General features: G+C 42.2%; 3 protein-coding genes across 4 annotated transcripts in view; 1 reads left to right on the forward strand and 2 right to left on the reverse strand.

Moving 5' to 3' along the window:
- The first annotated feature begins 5,525 nt into the window (after positions 1–5,525).
- Positions 5,526–7,714, forward strand: LOC115758682 (prolactin regulatory element-binding protein). Its single transcript, XM_030699423.1, has 4 exons — positions 5,526–5,938; positions 6,054–6,995; positions 7,060–7,222; positions 7,286–7,714. The coding sequence occupies exons 1-4, from the start codon at positions 5,798–5,800 to the stop codon at positions 7,369–7,371; spliced, it is 1,332 nt and encodes a 443-aa protein (XP_030555283.1). The 5' UTR covers positions 5,526–5,797; the 3' UTR covers positions 7,372–7,714.
- A 1,511-nt stretch (positions 7,715–9,225) lies between these two features.
- The window catches only part of LOC115758680 (Krueppel homolog 1), a 36,870-nt gene continuing 31,058 nt past the window's right edge, over positions 9,226–15,037 (reverse strand). For both annotated transcript variants that reach the window (XM_030699421.1, XM_030699420.1), the window contains exons 2-4: positions 11,851–12,599; positions 9,874–11,213; positions 9,226–9,789 (exon numbers count right to left, since the gene is read on the reverse strand). In XM_030699421.1, coding sequence (XP_030555281.1) covers positions 9,417–9,789; positions 9,874–11,213; positions 11,851–12,582 — 2,445 coding nt within the window. In that variant the 5' untranslated portion in view covers positions 12,583–12,599 and the 3' untranslated portion in view covers positions 9,226–9,416. The remainder of the gene's footprint in view (positions 9,790–9,873; positions 11,214–11,850; positions 12,600–15,037) is intronic.
- Positions 14,621–14,905, reverse strand: LOC115758685 (POU domain, class 3, transcription factor 3-A). The gene has a single exon (XM_030699428.1). The coding sequence runs from the start codon at positions 14,903–14,905 to the stop codon at positions 14,621–14,623; it is 285 nt and encodes a 94-aa protein (XP_030555288.1).

Genomic DNA, 15,037 nt, shown 5'->3' on the forward strand with positions numbered 1-15,037 from the left:
ATCGAAGTACTATAGCATATAGTAGACATCGGAAAGATCAGTCGAAAATGAAGAATTTTATAGTTCGTCAAAATATCTTGACCAAATCCTTTTACTTGCTCCTTGAATATGAGTCAAATCTTTTTAGATCGTGATTCGGTTAAAAAATTCGTTTTTTCGGTTTCTTCTAGATATCTTCACCAAATGCGACAAGGGTATTTAATCTTCGGCCTGTCCAAGCTATGGGCTTCTTTCTTTGTGTTTGTTTTGATGTGCCTTAATACCTTTTTCCAGGAAGATACATTTTTGAATGGCGGTCCTTCGGCATTCAAATCCACTGAAAGACTGCACCATTTTGCGTCCACGACAAAGCGTTCGCCTTTGAAGAGTCCTTTGGCAATGTCCGGATGTTTTGTCATGAATGCAATGAGTATATTGCCCTGCTCTCGGTTTTTGTGTGTGCGCCTGCAAAAAAACAGAGTGTAGTTAATAAATGAGACCGTGATATTGGCATTTAACTTACATTTTGATAGTTAGTTTTTTTTTTGTATTTATATCAATTGTGCCGTTGGCAGTGTTGCACATTGCCAAAAGCAAATACTTTATTTTATTTTTATATAGATATATTTTTTTAGCAGGGCACGATGTTTGTTTACACAACCAATTAATTTACATAAAAGAACACAACTCTACATTAAAGATAGACAGATCGACAGGTTTATATCATATTGCATAGAATTGTTGCTGCCAATTTCAGCACGGCGTTATACAGCACTGTGCGCACAAATTGTTATCCTGATGCCACCCCTAAACAATTCAAAGGCGGCACCGAATTTTTTCTTGAAAATATATACATATACGCAAATCAATATTGTTTAATAATACAACCGGGGCCAAGTTAGAGAGATTTGAGATATGCACATTTGCGATTTAAATTCGGTAGCTCAGAGAGAAATAAACTCACTTGCCGAAATGTGAGCGGAAATTAGAAAACGGTACAGTTGGCGGAATTGCATTACCGCAAGTTCGTACCGAAACGGGAAATAAATCTGCTATGATTAAAGGCATAAAGGGCATATTTATAGCAATACACTGGGGTGGAGACTACATTAGAAATTGCAACCACGAAGAGACAGCACTGCAGATCATTCGGGCATATATGTTTATATAGAGATGCACACGTATGTAACGTAGTTAGCTTAAGATTCACTCACTTCTTTGGTCGATCTTGCTCGATGCGGGCCTTCTTGGACGGCGTCTCCGTCTCCTCAGTGCTCTCGTAGTCTGTGCTTATGTCCTGCTCAATTTTAATTGGCCCAATGTCAAGATGCGCTGCCGCTGCCGCCGCCGCCGCCAATGGATCATCCGTATCCTCGCAGTCATTGTGCGGCAATATCTTGCGGGCTTTTGCTATGCTGGCCATTATTCGATTTTTCACTTATCAAGTATTTGACGACTGACTAAATGCCACAGCGGAGCCCGTATGCTTTGTTTTTGTCAGCGAATTCGCAAATGCAGTACTGCAATTTCTCGGCGGCTGTGTGTGCAGCTCGATAACTCGACTGACTTATCGATAACAATCAGCTGTCACTGTTAGAGAGGCAGAACAAAAACTATCGGCACATATTTCAAAAATATGTTATTCAGTAACATTTATTTGATGTATTAAAAACGTGTAAATTAGCATGAGATAGTATATTATTTTAATAAAACAAAAATACACGTATCTCAATAAATATAAACATAAAAAAATATGTAACTATTTCAAAAGTAGATACGTTTAAATGGTCTTCTATTTGTGCTTTAGATTGTTGGAAATTGTAAGCAGAACATAAAAATTTGTATTAAAATACATTGTACAGAATGCATGTGGACTTATTAAAATAATACTTATGTTGGATACAATACGACACTTTGAAATATTCGGCAAGCTGGTAACACTGACGTTTTGCTGTGAATGGCTTGCAGGCTGGCAACTGCCTGGCAAATTTGCCATGTACTAAATCAACACTAAAATTACAAATCTTTTTCCTTAACTAGCTTGACACATGGAATGAAATATTCGATTCTAAAATGAAAATACGATTTCCCTATTGATTTTGCTCGGTCCTGATTCGATCGAGCAGCAGCATTGTCACCGCCATCTCGGCATTTCGAGCTCCTGTTGATGACAATCTACCCAACAGACTGTCCCAGTACTGAAGAGCCGGTAGGTTTCTCAAGGTTAGTTGGGAAGGAGCCGCGGCTGAGTGTGGCTGCAAGACAATTTTCTCAGGTTTTTTAAGCGATTGCTCCATCGTATTATCCGGCTTATTTGACTTTCTCGCGCCTTTCGATTTGCGCAGTTTTTCCGATGAGAATCGCATCTGATGTAAAAGAATATTTATAATACAAGTCCATTCGTATGATCAGAGACAAATATAGTCATATCTTACACAAGAATTTGTGTATGATGTCAACGTGGAGCTGCTGTCATCTTCACTCGCAAAGCGTTGCGGCATGCCCGAAGAGACCGCCATTGGAAATCCTTGGGAGATTAATTTCTCACGATTTTGCAGAGGCAGCTCAACTGCAGCGTCTAGTTTTTGTGACCCCCTCGGGCCTTTTAATTTAAGCATATTTTCCAGTGGCATTTTGGCCTGATGGTAACGAATATTTACAATAAACGTGGCTTGTTTTTGTTATCGTCATATCTTACGCATGAATTTGCATTCGATGTAAAAGTTGAACTGCTGTCGTCTTCATGTGTGCTCGTAGGAGATGCGTTGCAGGACTCGGAGGAAGAGTCTCCAATAATTCTATAATGAATATATTTTTTTTAACTGAGAGGATTGCCTATTCAATCAATATGTATTTCCTACCCTCGATGCTTGGTAAAATTTGGCAAAAACTTCATATATGAACCGAACTCCCAATTGGTTTCACTGGCTTGAGCAGCAGATGTTGTGCGATTGAAATTGAATCTCTTTTGATAGTATTTAAAACTTGCGCGCAACGATGCCCAAGCGGATCTGCAGTCCTTTGCTAAAAGACAATTCAATAGTTGATTTAATGGGCGCAAGCCTAATTACTATTTTCATTTACTTTCTTTCTGCAGTTCTGCGGTGACGCTCTGCCATGCACGGCCCACCGTATATCCATCGTAATGCTGTTTATGATTCATGTCCCAAATCACGGGCCTCACCTCAATGGCTTTGATGAGCGTAATTGTTTCGTCAATTGTGAAATTCTTCATTCGGGTTCTGCGCTCCAAGGTTCCCGAACGGTTGTGGCGCCTTTTAATAAATAAACAAAATAAATGTACCTTATCTGTCCAAGCTCACAATTCAAATTCTTTTATGCTCTTTAATCCATGTGCATGGCAAGTTTAGCAGCCAGTTTGCCAGCAGAAGCATCTGGCATTACAAGATCTTCTTAAATTAAATACATTTTCGTGTGGTCAACTAAAGTACATTTGTGTTTATTTGTTTACTGATTCTGTATTCAGTATTCAATTTACGTCAGCTTCAGCATATTTATGTTATATACTTTGTTCATTCATTTAAATTCTAGTTTGGCTTTTATCTGTTTGATTTCGATCTCCAGGAGCTCGATGCGCAGTTTACGTTCTCGCGTCTCATCATCCAACTTGCTGCGTCTCTCGATCATTTCCATATCGTGTTTTTCCTGCGCTCGCTCGTTCTCGCATCTGCAGAAATTCTGCTGCAGCTGAAGTAGCTTCACTTTTTCCTCCTCCAAACTACGTTTGCGTTCAGGAACTTTTTGCGGCATTTTCTTTTTGAGAATTGGAATGCGCACGGTGCCAGTGTTACATGTGGCCCACCTGGAACTCGTGCTTGTCAAATCATCTTCTGATAGCGTAATATCGTTGTTCTATAATTTAAACATGATTTCAATTTGCATAGAAACAATCAATATATATAATTCCCATTTGATGTGCCTTACATCATGATCCCCTCTAACGATATCATATAAATCCTCTTCAGCCTCATAGCTGTGCTCATTTTCCAGAGTGTCTGTTGAATGAATTTGTAATTTATACTATTTGAAAGCTCTATCATTTTCCAGAACAAGCACTACTTACTGCCATCTGTCTCCAGTGCTTGCTTGAGGCACAGTGCAGCATCTCCGATCATGGCGACAATCTTCTCGGAAACCGTGGATACGATGGGCGTGACCGGTTCCCCACCCATGCGCAGGCTGTGCGCCCTCTCTTTGGCCAGCTCCACTTTGGCTCTGCGTTTCATGTGAAGATATTTATCTCGTAATTGTCGCCATTCGCGCAGAACTCCCGTTTTAGCAACAAAATTCTTGGTCAGTTCTGCCCAGACCTCCTCCTTGTGCTTCCATGTGAAGGCATCCGATTTTTTGTTATTGAGCACATCGTTTCTCTCCTCGACGAGCTCGACAAGCGTTAGCTCCTCCTCCGGCGAGAAATTTTTACCACGTTTTTTAATTTTTTCACTGGACATTTGAATTTTGAATTGAGATCACAATATAAACAATCAAAATCAGTTTATTGTTGTTTATTTACAAGCCTGGTCATTTCTATTTTTATGACCTGCTCAATTAATTATCGTACGCGATTTGTTTGGTTTAACAATACGATAAGGAAAACGCATAGAAAGTAAATCCAGCTGAAAGTAAATTCAGCAGAAAGCTGCCATGAACTTTGCCAGGAACATGAGAGAACGGAGCATAAAAGAGGCAGCTGTTAAATTTGTCAGTTATCGGAAAAATGTTGCACGTCAGAGCCAGACCCTCCTATTTTTTTTTTGTTTTTTTTTTTTTTTGCAACCTGCCGCTTAAAAGGAAATATATTTCCGAATATTTCACATTAGCGATTAAAACCTGACGTGCTCGCAAGTGGTACGCATAAGCCTGATCCATAAACAGTAATTGTATTGTTTAACTTGACTTACTTCTTTGGTTCCTGCTGCTCCATTATCCTGGCTATTTTAGCCGGCGTCTCCGACTCCTCGTTGCTTTCATCATCTGTGCTCGTGTCTTGCTCAACTTTTATGGGCCCAATTTCCATATCGTTCACTGTTAGCGGATCAGCTTTTTTATCTGTGTCCATATGCGCCAACTTTTGACGAGTTTTTGGTACGCTTGTCATTGCATTACATCGAATTTATTGTTTGCCTTATGCAAAACTTCAACGAGCACAAACTGGCCAAACATAAATGCAATACTGCAGTTTCTGTGCGGCTGTGAAAGTTCGATAGGTTTTCGATAGGAAACAGCTGCCGCTGTTAAAAATGCAACACTGCATTTATCTGCGTGCGCAAATGTTTGAATTGTTATTTTTTATTTAAAATCTGTACGCTTTTAAATGATTGCCCAAAAAGCGGGCAGATTTTAAATAATAATAAGAATAAGAATAAGTATATATGCACAAAATAGTAGCTTATAATACTACGCTTCTTTCACTTAAATGCGCTATTAAATATTTAGCATAATGTTAACACTGCTGTACACGTTTCGTTGTGACTGGCAAACAGCTGCGCTGCCCAGTGAATGTCTGAATCGGGTCAAGTGTACGTGGATTTTAGACGACTTTCACGACACCGACGCGACAAACAAATTAGAAAATTAACAAATGTTAGTAGTGTAAATAGTAAACAATTCACAATAACAACTAGAATATGAAAGTAAACGTTTGAAAGCAACAAAATTGATTTAAATATATATTTTCTACAATAACTACAAAACGGTCTCTCACATTAAATGCGCCTGACTCAGAGCTGCTGATAAAACGAAAAGAAACCAGTAAAACAAGCACAACAAAACGCTCGATAGCTATTAATTATTGATAATGGCACCCACACGCAGGCCCAGCGACGGCCTGCTGGCGAGAGTCAATTTTCCGCTCTACGCGGTGGACATGCTCACCAGTCGCCACATTTTGGTTGCCGGCGGCGGCGGTTCCAGCAAAACAGGCGTTGCAAATGGCTTTGTAAGTGTGTCGAATATATGTCCAAGTGGTCAACTATGCGGGCCATAAATATAGAAGAACCCGACTCTCTTCAAGCCAGTTGAATCCATCTCTGTAACTATGGCTTTTTGTTTAGGAAATCTACGAGCTTTATCACAACGGCAGCCACTTTTGCGCGGAGGAGGTGCTGCGCCACGAGACGGGCGCCAATGTGGTCATGAATTTTGCGGTTCGCAACAGCGGACGGCGTGCGTATCTGTGCGCCGGCCAGGAGGCGCATTGTCAAATGTATTACGTTCAGCCACGCATCGCATCCGAGGATGAAACGGATCGGGACCGAAAGCCAGCGCCAGTCGAGCGTCCGCATGAGAATGGCGTGCGGCAGCGGGGCGCAGCACATTCCGGCGTGGAGGCGCTACCCAATGGCCATAATAGACCCGGCAATAAACCGGCGACTGCCGACGATATTCTAAAGCAGTTCCAGCGTCTGCATTTCGATATCCAAGCGGCGGATGTGGTGCAAACGGATTTCCTGAGCGGCGCGGAGCCGCTGCAGCGCGTGGTGCGCATCAGTGGTAATGGACAGCTGATGGCCACGGGCGGCACGGACGGACAGTTGCGCATCTGGAGCTTTCCACAGATTAAGCTGAGCGCCCAGCTGGCGGCGCATACCAAGGAAATCGATGATCTGGACTTTAGTCCCGACTGCAAATATATTGTGAGCATTTCCAAGGATGCGCAGGGCATCGTTTGGGATCTGAGCACGGGCAAGCAGCATCACAAGCTGCAATGGCAAACGCCAGAGGGTGCCAAATATTTGTTCAAGCGCTGTCGCTACGGCACCGTGGAGGCGCACAAGGATAACTACAGGCTCTACACCATTGCCAATCCGTTCGGCAAGGTGGGCAAGCAACGTGGCTATCTGCAGCAATGGGATTGTGCGAGCGGTCAGCTGCGCGCCGCGGTGCCCATTGACGAGAGTCTGTCCTCGCTGGCCGTCAGGGATGATGGCAGATTTGTGGCCGTGGGCACCATGTTCTCGGGCAGCGTATCCATGTACATAGCGTTTAGTCTGCAGGTGAGCGGCGTGTTTTCGCACGGATTTGTACTAGAAATTAACTTGTTTTCTTTGGCAACAACAGCGTGTGCTGCATATTCCCCATGCTCACTCCATGTTTGTGACCGGACTACAGTTTCTGCCCATTACCAACGAGGAGGGACCGCCCATCTCCAGCGATACCGAGGCAGCCGTGCTCTCCATATCCGTGGACAATAAAGTTTGCATACACAGCCTGCCGCAGCGGCGTAAGTATCTCTTGGAAGTTCCCTCTAAATCAATAGCAAATCTCATGCCCTATTTCTTTGCAGGCACAATTCCCGCTTGGCTTGCCATTCTCTTCATGATTGTCATGATATTTGTGGTGTTTGTGTTCTGCTCGTATATTGGCATCTGAAGACTGCCTGCTCGACCGGCTGAATCAATTTGCATTATTAGTTCATAAACAATGTTTAGTTTTGTAATAGGCTATACCCTCCTACACCACCATCACCCACATGAACCTAGCTCCCACTAATTATTTTAAGTGTATAGTTGTTTTTTTGTGTCGGCTGCCTTATCTCCTACACTCACTGTAGCTTTCGTTATTGTATCATAATTTTGCTTCAATTATCTCAAATTTATCGTTCATAATTGTTATATGACAGTAAATAGCTTGCAATCGAATTGATATTTGATTATTATAAAAAAAAATATAAATTAAAACAGGTGAATGAACTGCAGTTATATAGCAATAAATGGAATATACATAACGAAAAACTGAGCTTTTACTTACACGTTAATTCCTTCTGTTAGGCAATAATAAAGTCGCCGTTAAAAATATGGTTCAATTTGTAATATAATAGTTCACTTATTTTTCAAAGCTTTCAAACGCGCGCGTTATTTTCTAAGCTTCTGTTAAGTAAGAGTCACTTAACAGTACATATCGCTGTAGTTGGGTTGGTTGCCGTTCACTGCAAACGTTGACATGTCTGCTCCAATTGTAAGCGCTCACTTCACTAGCACTTTACATTTCCCGCTTGTTTGCAGGTTTTCATTTTTATTCTTACAAAAACGCACATATACTTGACACTTTCCGACATTAACACAAGAACTACTTGGTATATATGTTAAAAAAAAGCTTTGCACTTTGATTAATCTATTAATTTTGCTTATACACTTACTTTTTCACAATTTTTCACACGCGCGCGCAGTTAATTAAGCGTGGCCAAGCTAACAGCTGCTTAACATTCCGATTCACTGTACACGTAAAGTTGCCGTTCACTGAAAACGTTAACATTTTTACTCGATTGGCGCGCTTAGGTTTTATCACATTACATTTCCCGCCTGTTGCTGTATTTGAATTTGAATTTTTATTTTTTATTTTTATGCTATTTGGTTTTTTTATTATTTCGCTTGCGCTTGCTTGAAATATTTCATGCTACAATTTATAACTATATGTATATTACTTAGCGTTTACAAAAAATTATTTATGGCGCACACTAAATATGCGTTTTACATAGATTTTTGCTTTGTTTTTTTTTTTTTTTTTTTTTTTATTTGTTGTTTTTTGTCTGTTTAATTTAAACTTAATTATGCTTGCTTGCTCTTTGCTTATCAGTTCATTATTCTCCGTATAGTAAAATAGTGTATTAAATTGTTGTGATTTACATTTCAAGTGAATTTTGTTGCATGATGTTTGTTTCTTACGTTTCATTTCAATTCTTTATATTATTGTTTTTTTTTTTTTTGTTTTTTAGTTTTTGCTTGTATCAAATATAAAATGCATATCAAATTGATTTAAATTTTGGATGATTACTTAAACATATAATGAATTGATGGGCGCGCATTAGTTACATAATTATATAATTGCAGTTATATGTAATATGTAGGTTTAGTTTAGAATTATATGTGTATGTATTGTATATTAATTGTATTTAGTTGCTGCTGCTGCATATTGCCAATATGGCCTTAATTAGCATAAATATTTAAATGTATTTCATTATGTACGTAGCTTATTATTGTTATGTGTTGTTGTTTTTGTTGTTGTTGTTGTTGTTGGATTTCATTGTTGATTTTGCTTTAAATTTGAAGTGCAATGCCAATTGTTGTTGCAATGTGACTTAAACAAAAAACACAACGCACAAATTAAAAGTTAAAAAAAAACATATATACGAAACATTTAACAAAATACACATATTAAAAGTATATAAACGTAATAGGACATACAATTTGTTGCTTTTCTTCTTTTTGTTTTAAAAGATATTTTGCTTTTTTATAATACTTTTGGCATTTCTCGCTGCTTAAAAAAGAAAACAAACACAAACACAAACATTGACAAAACATTGCTGCATGCAACATTAAACATTAAATTTGTAAACTAAAACTAATTTCAGTTAGAATTTATTGAACAGTCTTTATGCTGATTAGTTGCCGCTGCCGTTGCCCTTGCCGCTGCTTCCACTACGTGGCCTTGGCAAACTGGATGACGGAGCTCATGCGCATCACCTTGGCGCCGGCAGCATTGGCGGCAACATCTGTTGTGGCATTTGGTGCAGTGGCTATTGTTGCCACCGTCTCGTTGACGCCGCCCGCTGCACTATTATTGGCGCCGCTGCTGCTGCCGCCGCCGACGCCGCCACCAACAACGCTGCTGGCCTCGCCCTCGTTCATGTAGTGCTTGCGCTTGCGCAGCGGCAGGGTCAACACATTGCGATCGGCCATCATCAGGGAATCGCTTTCGGGCGAGGAGCTGCGCTCTGGCGATTCGGTGCTGGAGCGCAGTCCAATGGCCGCCTCAACGCGACGCACTATGTCCGCATTGGGCAGGGCAGATCTGTGTGAGGCAGAGAGAGAGAGAGAGAGAGAGAGATTCAGTTAATAAAAGTCGAAGTCGAGTCGAATGGCAGCTGCTACTTACTCATACATGGGCACCGGCACATAGCCCTTGTGCAGTCCATGACGCGCCAAGTCGCCGCGCTTGAAGTGCTCGATGAGCACATTCGCCTCGTGCGTGTCATCATAGTTGGCCGCCAGATCGCTGACATGCAACGTGGGCTGGGATTGGGATTGGGATTGGGGCTGTGCCTGTGCCTGTGGCTGGGACTGTGGCGTGGCGGCATGTCCGCGTCGCAGCTGCATCATTTGCAAGGCAGCCACCTGCACATCCTCATCGTTGTCATTGTCATCGGCGTGTTCGTCTCGCGCCATGCTCGCCGCCTGCAGCAGCGCCGACAGGCCGGAGGGCGCAGGTGCGGGCGTGCTGGGCTGCAGCTCCACTAGACTGGGCGTCTGTGGCTGATAGTAGATCATTTGAGGCGCCGGCTGCTGCTGCTGCATGCTCAAGTCCGTGGGCAGCTCCTCGTCCGCATAGCTGGACAGCAGCTGAGGGGCGCTGGCGACGCCGCTATCGCGACTCAGCGCATCCGGCTCGTTGGGCGCCGTTGTGGCCAGATATTGCGGCGGCGTCGAGGCCTGACTGCTGGCCGGCGAGTATATGGATGAGATGGAGCCGGGCGAAAGCGGCGCTGCGCTGGCAGCTGCCACAGCGGCAGCAGCGGCTGCTGCGGCTGCCTTAATGCTGCGCGGCTGACGCGGCTTTTTGACAGCCGGCGGCGAGCTGGGCGGCGAATTGTTGCTGCTCTCCGAGTTGCTGGCTATGGATGAGGCAACTGCGACTGCTGCAGCGGCTGCAGCGGCCTCCACCTCATCCTCGGGCAGCTCATTGGCATGGCCCTTAATGTGCGCCTCCATCTCCTTCTTGTTCTTGAAGGTCTCATCGCATATGGTGCACTTGTAGCACTTGGCGCCGTAATGCTGGACACGATGCAGCTTGAGCACATGATTGTAGCCAAAGTCACGGAAGCAGATGTCGCAATGGTAGGGCTTCTCGCCGGTGTGGGTGCGCGAGTGCACCTTCAGCTGTTTGGAGCAGGTGAAGCCCTTGCCGCAGCCGGGCTCCGGGCATTTGTATGGCTTCTCGCCGGTATGCGTGCGCATATGGATAACCAGCTGGCCGGACTGTATGAATGTCTTCTCGCAGACGGAGCACTTATGCGGCCGTTCGCCCGTATGGATGCGCATGTGACGATGCAGTTTTCCGGAATGCTCAAAGGCACGCTCGCACACATCGCACTTGTACGGTCGCTCCTTGGTATGGATGCGCCGATGCACCTGCAGATTCTCCTTAACGCTAAACAGCTTGTGACAGAACTCGCACTCAAATGGACGCTCGCCCGTGTGCGTCCTGTAATGCCGGATCTGTAAGATTAACAATTGGAATAGGCATGAGTGCAGCTCTTCAAACTCCACCCTAATATTTAAATTCATATTTCTGAATAATAACTCTAGATTTTCAATTAAAAATCTGCATAGTGTGGAAATTTCTTTAAAAAAAAAAGACAAATTTTCACTCACATGTGTGGAAAATAAGTGAAATCTGTGAAAATCAGTTTTTTCTCTCGCTTATATCACAAGAGAAATGATGTGAAAGCCAGACTTAGAGCGGGTTTTCGTTTCAGTGGAAATAACAAATCCACACATAAGAGTGGAAAATGGTTTAAATCAGCAAGTTGGCGTTTTCTTGTTTTGTTTAGATCAAAGATCAATGTAAAACTTATTTGCAAAGCTACTTAACCGAAATTCGGCAATTCCACCCATCGGGGTGGAAATGTACGTGAAAGTTTGTATGCCAAAATGTGAAATATTTGCAAGCACATTTTCAGAGCTCAACATAAAATACTTATTCGAATTGTTTAACTTTGGCAAATCCACGCAAATGTGCGGAAAATGGGTGAAACACAGGAAAATAAGTATTTTAAAGAACAGCCCACAACCCCATCCCTCTCCCGGGCTAACCCCATTCAGACTAGCTAGTTATGATAGCCATGACACTTACCAAACGCGCGGGCACCGCAAATGTCTTCTGGCACACATTGCACTGATAGGGATCGGCGCCGGCGGCCACATTGGCCAGCGGCTTGATGGTCGGACTTTTGGGTATGCCCAGCGGCAGGCCCGACTCGTTCAGCTCGATCGGCGGCATGCCGGAGCTGCTCGAGCTGCTGCTGGCGCCCATTGTGGCACCCTTAAGGCCCAGTGCGAGATCCGCATTCTTGGCGTGCGATTTCGTGTGCGAGGTGTGCGCCGATTTGCTGCCAAAGGTCATGCCGCACTGCTCGCACTTGAACTGCGGCTTGTTGATGTTGGGCTTGCGGGGCGTGGCAAGCGTTTTAGTTGTCGCCGCTGAGCCATACGCCAAGGGCAGCTCTGTTTTGATGCGCTGCTGTGTGGCAGTTGTTGTTGTTGCTGCTGCTGCTGTAGTTGTTGCTGTTGTTGTTGTAATACTTTTATGTTGTTGTTGTTGTTGTTGTTGCAGGACCAATTGATAGCTGGCAAGTTGCTGTTGCTGTTGCTGTTGTTGCTGTTGCTGCTGCTGCTGCTGTTGCAGCTGCTGCAATTGTCGCTGCTGCGGCGTCTGCAATAGCTCGTAGTGCTCATGCTGACCGCCAGGTGGCGCAACACCAATGCCGCCACCGCTCGTTGCGGTGAGTGGCGTCTGCAGGCAGAATTGCGTCTGACTGGGCTGCTCCGTCTTTATAAGCAGCTGATTAGCGGGATAGTAGACCATGTTGGTTGTGGATGAATCTGCAAAGAGATGGGGACAAAGGGAAGCGCAAAGTTAATATTAATAAGTAATATATATAAATAATTAATATTAATTAGAAATTTTCAAACAGTATAATTTCAAATATATAGTATATTTTCAAATATATTTTCAAATAGTATAAAATATAAAAAAAAAAAAAAAATATTAATCTAACTTTTATTATAAGCAATAAAAAATTACCTAAAATGAGTTTAAAAACTTGTAAATTACTAAAAATGTGTTAATAATCAAATACACTTAAAAATATAAATATCCATAATATAAGTTTAAAAAAAACTAACCTTAAAGTGAAAATATGTTTGCTTAATTAAAAAAAAAATATAATGAAAAAAAGATTTACGTTATTTTAAAATTAATATAATATAATAAAATATATTTAATAATCTAAAATATAATTATTAAAAAAAAAAACTACAAAAATATAAAAAAAAAGTTTTAAATTAATTAATATGCCAAAAATAACTCGAAATTTAAATTAAATTTAGTTTAAGTAAAATTGATCAACTTGGAATATTTAATTTAACAATTTACAAAATTAAATTGATCTTCTATTCTATTAAGTGAGAGTCAAACTAAGCAGCCTCCATAATTTAATTAAGAAAGATCACTAAACCCTATAAAAAAAAAATTTATTTAAAGAAGAGAAAAGATTAGCAAACTTTGTCTTAGTTCTTCTTAAAAGAAAACCATTTTGTATCTGTTCATCGAACTTTCCGAAAGTCAATTCAAAGCATATGACGAGAGTTTCTACGCACTCTAGAGAGGACTTGAGAGTCTTTCGAGGTGTTTGCAACCCTGGTCTTGGTCTTGTTTAAGAACTTGACAACCTGCATTACGCATTTTCCTTGGCCGTGCCAGCAGCGATGAGTAACAACGCAAAAGCCCAAAAGGTAGCCGCGCATTAAGTTCGTTGGTGGTTGGGAAAACGGAAAACCCGTTAAGGGTGGGGGGCCCCCTTGGCACCAACAACAACAACTGAAAAAAAAAACCACCCTACGCACTCGAACTACGCAATTTTCTGTTATTGCCGGCCCAAGTTTTCACGAAAAAAAAATAAATGGAAAGGAAAACGCATAAGCTTGAGGGGTAAGGACTGCGAGGAGTGTCAAAGAAAAAGAGAGAGAGAGAGAGAGAGAGAGAGGCAGGGTGGGGTTTCTTATACCCCGAACTACGCACTAGCATGAACGGTAAATGCGGGAATTATTCGAAAATTTCCCTAATCTAGGGAAATTTGTCGCAGCTTGTGAAGCTCGGAAACCGGCATTTGCGACTTCTCTCTTTTGTTTGTTATTTTGATTTGCTCCCCCACACACGCACCCCCCCCCTCCACCCCACCACTCCCATCACTCTACAAGCAAGAGAAACTGAACTGCGTATACCAAAACAAAATGGCGTACGCTTTGGCCTGCTCGGAGGGGGGGGGGGGGGGGGGGGGGGGGGGATTACGGCAAAGTTTTTCCCGGCTTGTTACTGGCGCTTTTCTTTACCTTTGCCATTTGTTCTCTTTGGCGCTGCTTTAGCCTTAGTTTTGGATACATCGAGCAGTTCCGTGCCGGATTTATTCAGCGCATCCTTAATCCAATTTTGCTTGGTCCCCCAAGTCTTTTTCTCATTGGTTCGCTCCGTCATGGTGTCCGATAATATGCTTTTCTTTATGCTGCCCAAAACTAAAGATGTCGAATTTTTGATTTTCTTGGTTTTAGTCCAAAGTTTTGTGGCAGTCCATGTTTAGTCTTAGGTTATCTATGTGCTCGGAGATCTTTTTGGGTATATTATATAGTATTATAAAGTTCTTGAGTTCAGACTTGTTTTTTTTTGTACTGTTTTTTTTTTGTAAATCAGTCCTGAGTTTGAATTTTTGTATAGCGACAGTCTTAAGTTCTAGGCGTATTTCATTTGAATTCCTCCTATATCTTTCTTAATATATATATATATATATATATATATATTTTTTTTTGCACTTTCTTGTTTGTTAAACTTTTTAGTTCTTTGCCTGCGTTTAGACAACAATTTTCATTTTTCGCGTAATTTTTTGCTTAATAACACTCTTTTTGATAATTTTGATAATCTTTTTCAGATCTTTGGACTGTTGAACGGGCGGCTGTTGATAGTGCGGATAGTTTTGGGTCTGCTGCTGCTGCTGATGATGATGATGATGATGATGATGATGATGCTGATGATGATGATGATGATGCGGAATCAGGTGAGTGCCTTGACCGGAGCACTTATGCATGCGCATTTTTCTAAACGATCTTAGGATATCGTTCATTGGGAAATCGGTCATTTTCGAGCTCCACTCATGCACACACACACATACACACACACACACGCACGCACGCACAACTCAACTGGGAGGCGAGTACTGTGCAGAGCTCTCACATTGCCGCACGCGAAGTTCTACGTTTGATGGTGCACC

This window comes from Drosophila novamexicana, unplaced genomic scaffold (genome assembly GCF_003285875.2).
Source record: "Drosophila novamexicana strain 15010-1031.04,08,12 unplaced genomic scaffold, DnovRS2.1 tig00000193-arrow-pilon, whole genome shotgun sequence".
Lineage (NCBI taxonomy): Eukaryota > Metazoa > Arthropoda > Insecta > Diptera > Drosophilidae > Drosophila > Drosophila novamexicana.

Excerpts from the sequence above, each read along its gene's own strand:
- LOC115758682 (XM_030699423.1), top strand. The coding sequence starts at position 5,798 with ATGGCACCCACACGCAGGCCCAGCGACGGCCTGCTGGCGAGAGTCAAT. Across the intron at positions 5,939-6,053 it reads CAGGCGTTGCAAATGGCTTT|GAAATCTACGAGCTTTATCA; the intron begins GTAAGTGTGTCG and ends CTTTTTGTTTAG. Across the intron at positions 7,223-7,285 it reads ACACAGCCTGCCGCAGCGGC|GCACAATTCCCGCTTGGCTT; the intron begins GTAAGTATCTCT and ends ATTTCTTTGCAG.
- LOC115758685 (XM_030699428.1), bottom strand. The coding sequence starts at position 14,905 with ATGACCGATTTCCCAATGAACGATATCCTAAGATCGTTTAGAAAAATG.